The following is a 6,000-nucleotide window of genomic DNA, read 5'->3' as shown; positions in this document are numbered from 1 at the left end:
GGAATTTCTCTTCTGTTTGCAACTGGGCTGTGATTCTCCTTTTTCTGTGACCTTGAAAGCCCTGATCTAGTTGGGAGATGTGATGGGCAAATAATAGGATTTTTCTTTCTGTTTTGTACACGTGGTTGAATTCAGTTAAGTGCCTGCTTGATGCAATTCCATTGTAGTATTTGTCTTGGTTATGAGTGGGCAGGGTTAACGCTCAGGGTGGGCGACTGCAGCTACAGGGCACCATCCTCTCCTTCTCTGCAGCCTGCTGACCCTCTCCCTCTCCTGTAGGCTATGGACTCGGAGGATGACCCCTTGCTGCAGGATGTGTGGCTAGAGGAGGCGCAGGAAGAGGAGGAGGAAGCGACGGGTGAGGCCTTTAGGAGGGCCCAGAAGCCGGGGCCCCAAGCTGGGGCAGGGGGGCAGTGTTGCTGGCGGCACTGGACCTTGCCCTCCCGGCCCCCAGCGTCAGGCTTCTGGAATACACTGGGCTGGGCCTTCACCAATCCGTGCTGTGCGGGGCTGGTGCTCTTCCTCGGCTGCAGCATCCCCATGGCTCTTTCAGCCTTCATGTTCCTCTACTACCCGCCGCTGGACATTGACATTTCCTACAATGCCTTTGAGATCCGCAACCATGAGGCCTCCCAGCGTTTCGACGCCCTCGCGCTGGCGCTCAAATCCCAGTTTGGGTCCTGGGGGCGCAACCGGCGCGACCTGGCCGACTTCACTTCTGAGACGCTCCAACGCCTCATCACAGAGCAGTTGCAGCAGCTACATCCAGGCAATCGCTCGCGGCCGGCCGCCCGGGCCCCGTACCAGGTCCCTGCCGCGCTGAAGCTTGGCCCAGGACTGTGGGACACCTCCACCGCTCAGAAGCCAGCAGCCAATCGGAGCCGGCGTCTTCGGCGAGCGACTCCACCCCTGGGGAGCCTGGCAGCCAACCAGAGTGAAGCCCAGGTGAACCAGGGGCTGGACAGGAATGGGCGGCGCCAACCCAGCGCCCCTCCCCCCACGGCGGCTGCGGCCAATCAGAGCCGTGCCCGCCGCGGCGCCTCGCGTTGGGACTACTCACGCTCCTATGTGAGCGCCAACACCCAGACGCACGCGCACTGGCGCATCGAGCTCATCTTCCTGGCGCGTGGCGACGCAGAGCGCAACATTTTCACGAGTGAGCGGCTGGTCACAATCCACGAGATAGAGCGCAAGATCATGGACCACCCGGGCTTCCGGGAGTTCTGCTGGAAGCCCCATGAAGTGCTGAAAGACCTGCCGCTCGGCTCCTACTCTTACTGCTCCCCGCCCAGCTCGCTCATGACCTACTTCTTCCCCACTGAGAGGGGTGGCAAGATTTACTATGATGGCATGGGCCAGGACCTGGCCGACATCCGGGGTGAGCAGCCCTGGGTGTGGGTGGGGCGGGGCCTGTAGGGACCAGGTCTGAAGGAGGTTGGAGGCGGGGCTTGTAAGGGGTGGAGGCTGAGGGTGGGTGGGGCTTGTAAGGGAAGTGGGTGGTTAATGAGGCTGGGAGCGGGGCTTGGAGGTTAGGGGAAGGCTTGATTCTTGACTCAGTACTTTACAGACTGGTCGGAGGATGGGGTCGGAATTGGCTGTGAGGTGGAGTCAGGCTGGAGCTGAGTGCTGGGCAGGCCTGGGGGCCATCATTGAGGAGGGGCAGGGAGTTGGGGTTGGGTGTAAGATGGGATCTGAGGGAGGCAAGGAAGGAGGTTTGTGTGCACATCTGGATTGAGGGAGACTGGGAGTTATGCTGTGACCAGAGTTAGGCTTGGGGTGGGGCTTGGGCGTGAGGTTGTTTAGAGGGAAGGTGGGGTGTGGTTACAGAGAACTGGGCATCTGGAGAGAGGCTGGGGTTGAAGGAAGACCAAGGTGCATTAGTTTGAAGTACGTTAGGGGTGGGACTTGAGAAAGGATGGGGAGGGGCCAGAGGCTGGCTGTGGAGGCGGGGCTTGGGTTTGCCTTTTAAGGGGCACATGGGCGGGGTTCTAAGCAGGTGGAGGTGGGACTGGGATGGGAAGGAGTTACAGGACTGCAGAGACTGAGCCTTGGAATTAGGTGAGGTTCAAACTGAAATGGAGGTGTAAACTTAGTGGGAGCCGCCTGAGCATATCTGGGGGGCTGCTCCCCTTGGACAGCTGTGATTTCTCTAAACCATCCGTTCTATTAGAGACAGCTGGAGGTAGCCCAAGCTGGGACAGTTTTCCATTTCCTCAGAAAGGGGGTGAGGTGTTGAGGAGGGCAGGATGACCCTGATGGAGGGTTGTTGGGAGCTGACCCACTGAGCTCCTTGGACTCCTTGACCTCTGCCCCTGCAGGCTCCCTAGAGCTGGCCATGACTCACCCGGAGTTCTACTGGTATGTGGACGAAGGCCTCTCTGCAGAAAACCTCAAGAGCTCCCTCCTGCGCAGCGAGATCCTCTTTGGCGCACCCCTGCCCAGCTACCACTCGGTGGATGATCGCTGGGAGGAGCAGCGGGCTAAGTTTCAGAGCTTTGTGGTCACCTATGTGGCCATGCTGGCCAAGCAGTCCACTAGGTAGGCAGTCCAGCTGCACCCGGTGTGTGCCTGGCCTGTCCTTGTTTGTACCAGGAAAGGGCTGTATCAGCATAGGGAATTGGTTTCCAGGTGGTTCTTTTCTCATAAACCCCAGATCCCCTTACCTGCAACCTTTTCCCTAGGAGATCTTTCTTTTCAGATCAGGGGCGGAGCCAGATACATCCTCATCATCACTCTGACAGATGAAAGGACACTTTTCCTGATCAGTGCTGTTGGTTTAGTGAACATGACAGCTTTGGAGGAACTTCTGCCCTGGAGGTCTTTGGTATTGATTTTCTCCTGAGGTGGTGCTAGAAGGCTTTCTGGAAAGAGTATTGACCAGGGCATAAGGAGTTCCTCTCTGCTTCTACTATCCAGGGAGATAGTGGGCAAGTCACTTCACTTCTCTGGGCCTCTGATACTGGTAAAACGGGGATGATGACTCCTGCTACCCTTCTGCAGTCATTAGGAGGAGACGAACTAAGAGATATGAAAGAGCTTTTGGGCAGTGGGTGCTTTGATCGTCCTCCAGCCCTTGGGATGTGTGTCTGAGAATACAACTGGGCCTCTCGCCACCAGGAAAGACCATTGGATAGCTCATCTGTCAGTCCAGCAGGGCAGTAACTCCAGTGCCTCTTGGTCCTCTGCCCTGACAAGTCATCCCCCAGCACAGGAGGAATGAATCTGACTGAAATACCCTCGTTTCTTTATTGAGCAACTACTGTAATAATCAGAGCTAACATTTATTGAGTGCTTACCGCATGCCACACACTGTTCTGAGCCCCTTATACACACCACAAGCGTCTTAAGTTATTAGGTTATTATGGGTAACTTGTGGATTTGTTTCTGTGGTCTGTTCTTTCACTTGGTTTTTGGTCATGTGGTCCTGCCTGTGAGTATGCCTGGTAATTTTTACTGAGTGATGAACATTATATATAAAAACATAGAGGTCCAGATGATGTTATTTCTTCCGGAGAAAGTTAATCCTTCCCTCCACTAGGCAGATGGAGTTGTGACTGATCACCTTTTTAGTCAGCAGTTACACAAAGTCGAGGCAGGTTTGCAATACTGAAAATTCTCAGCCTACCTCTAGTTTGCCCTTGGTTCTCTAAGATGTTCAACTGAGAGCCTGGAGTATTCTGCAGAGCCCCTTCCCCTGACAGGTTTCAGACCCTAATCTCTGTCTCTCGAAACTGCTAAAAATATCTCCACTCTGGTTTTTCAGAGCCTTTCTGCTTAGCTTTGTAACCTCATACTCCACACAGCCCCAGTATTTGGCAGAAGTGCTGAGGAAGAAACTGGCTTTATGCTATGCTGGTCTGCAAGTCTCTGCCCAAAGCTCTGCTAGTTTTTCTGACTCCCCGCCTAGATTTTTAGCCTCATGCCTGTGTTCAGAATCAGCAAATACCTCTAGGGTAAATGCAGCTGTAGAAGGGAAGCTTACCTTTTGTAGGTTCTTTGCTTTCTGGAGTCTTAGCCCTCTAGTTCTCATTGCTTCAGGAAGTCTCTAATGTCATTAAACAGATGATTTCTCAATTTTATCTGACTTTTTAGTAGTTCTAGGCAAGAATATTGTTCTTGCATGAGCTATTCCTTTCTACTTGAGAGTAAAAGTTTGGGCCCATGTCTTTTTATAGCCAGTAACTAAGACAGGACCTGGAACCTAGAAGGCATTCTATAAAAGCTATACAAATGAATGAATGAATAAACAATTGATTGAACTTGCAGTTTTCTACTCTAATGAAAGATCAATTAATCCATTTAGTTCAACAAAGTAGATAATCCAAAGATCTTTTCTACTTGGTTTTTAAATGTCCTGTTTGGTTTTTTAAACAGCTTTATTGAGGTATAATTGATATACAACCAGTTGCATATACTTAAAGTTTACAATTTGATTAGTTTTGACCCATGTATATACCATGAAACCTTCACCACAATCAAGATAATGAAGAGACCCGTCACCCCCAGAAGTTTCTTCATGTCCCCTTGATAATCACTCCATCCTGCCTCACCTTGCCTTCCCACTGCCACCCCAGGACCACTTTCTGTTTTTTATCACTGTATATTCATTTTCATTTTCTAGAGTTTTATATACGTGGCATCATATAGTATGCACACTTTTGATTGCTCTCTTTCACTCAGCCTAATTATTTTGAATTGTATCCATGTTGTTGCATGTGTAGATGGTTTATTCTTTTTAAATGCTGAGTAGTATCCATTGTGTGGAGATGCCACCTTTTGTTCATCCACTCACCTGTTTGTGGGTATTTGGGTTGTTGCCAGGTTTGGCTATTGCAGATAGAGCTGCTATGAACAAGCCTTTGTGTGAACAAGTGCTTTCATGTGTCTTAGATAAATACCTAGGAGTGAAATGACTAGATCATATGGTAGGTGTGTGTTTAACTTTTTAAGAAACTGTCAAGTTGTTTTCCAGATTGGTTGTACATTTTGCATTCCCACCCACTGTATAAGAACTCCAGTTCCTCCACAACCTCTCTAACACTTGGTATGGTCAGTGTAAAAAATTCTTGCCATTCTACTAGGTGTGTGGTGATATCTCATTGCAGTTTGAATTTGAATTTCCCTAATTACCAGTGATGTTCACTTGCTTATTTGACATCCATTTATCTTCACTGGTGACTATTTAGATCTTTTGATCACTTTAAAACTGGTTTTACATTTAGATCTGTGATATTCCATTTTTAATTAATCTTTGTATATGGTGCAAGGCATACACTATAAACACTTTGTATATATTGTAACATGCCGATGTTTATTTATTATTTTAATATGACTATCCAGTTGTTCCAGCATCATTTGTTGAAAAGATCATTCTTTCTTCACTGAATTGCCTTTGCATCTTGGACAAAAATCTTTTGTCCGTATATATGTGAGTCTGTTTCTGGATGCTCTGCTCTGTTCCATTGCTCTATTTTTTATTTGCACACCAGTATTACGCTGTCTTGATTATGGTGGCTTTATACCATGTCTTGTCCAAGTGTTAGTCTTCCAGCTTTGTTGTTCTTTTTCAAAGTTGTTTTAGTTATTCTAGGTCCTTTGCATTTCCCTATGAATTTTAGAATCAGCTCGTCCATTTCTCCAAATAAAAGTCTGCTGGGATCTTGATTATGATTGTGTCAAATACACAGATCAGTTTGAGGGGAACTGACATCTTAACAATATTAGTCTTATGACTAATGAATGTGGTGTATATGATGTCTTTCGTCAGATTTATCCCTATTTCATATTCTTATGCTATTGTAAATGGTATTTTTTTAAAAATTTCATTTGACAATTGTTAGGTGCTAGCATATAGAAATATAATTGACTTTGGGTCCTGCAACCTTGCTAAGCTCCCTTATAAGTTCTAGAAGATTTTTGGTAGATTACATTTGATTTTCTACATAGTTAATTATGTCTTTTGCTAATAAAGACAGTTTTACTTCTTGCTTTCCAATTTGG

General features: G+C 48.1%; 1 protein-coding gene across 1 annotated transcript in view; it reads left to right on the top strand.

Moving 5' to 3' along the window:
- Positions 1–282: 282 nt before the first annotated feature.
- DISP3 (dispatched RND transporter family member 3) overlaps positions 283–6,000 on the top strand; it is a 29,415-nt gene continuing 23,697 nt past the window's right edge. The window contains exons 1-2 of the mRNA XM_024749917.1: positions 283–1,378; positions 2,319–2,538. Of these exons, the coding sequence (XP_024605685.1) occupies positions 283–1,378; positions 2,319–2,538 (1,316 nt within the window). The remainder of the gene's footprint in view (positions 1,379–2,318; positions 2,539–6,000) is intronic.

Source organism: Neophocaena asiaeorientalis, unplaced genomic scaffold, assembly GCF_003031525.2.
Source record: "Neophocaena asiaeorientalis asiaeorientalis breed wild unplaced genomic scaffold, Neophocaena_asiaeorientalis_V1.1 scaffold275, whole genome shotgun sequence".
NCBI lineage: Eukaryota > Metazoa > Chordata > Mammalia > Artiodactyla > Phocoenidae > Neophocaena > Neophocaena asiaeorientalis.
The sequence above is the reverse complement of the archived record's forward strand: the minus strand, read 5'-3'. Positions and strand labels throughout refer to the sequence as shown.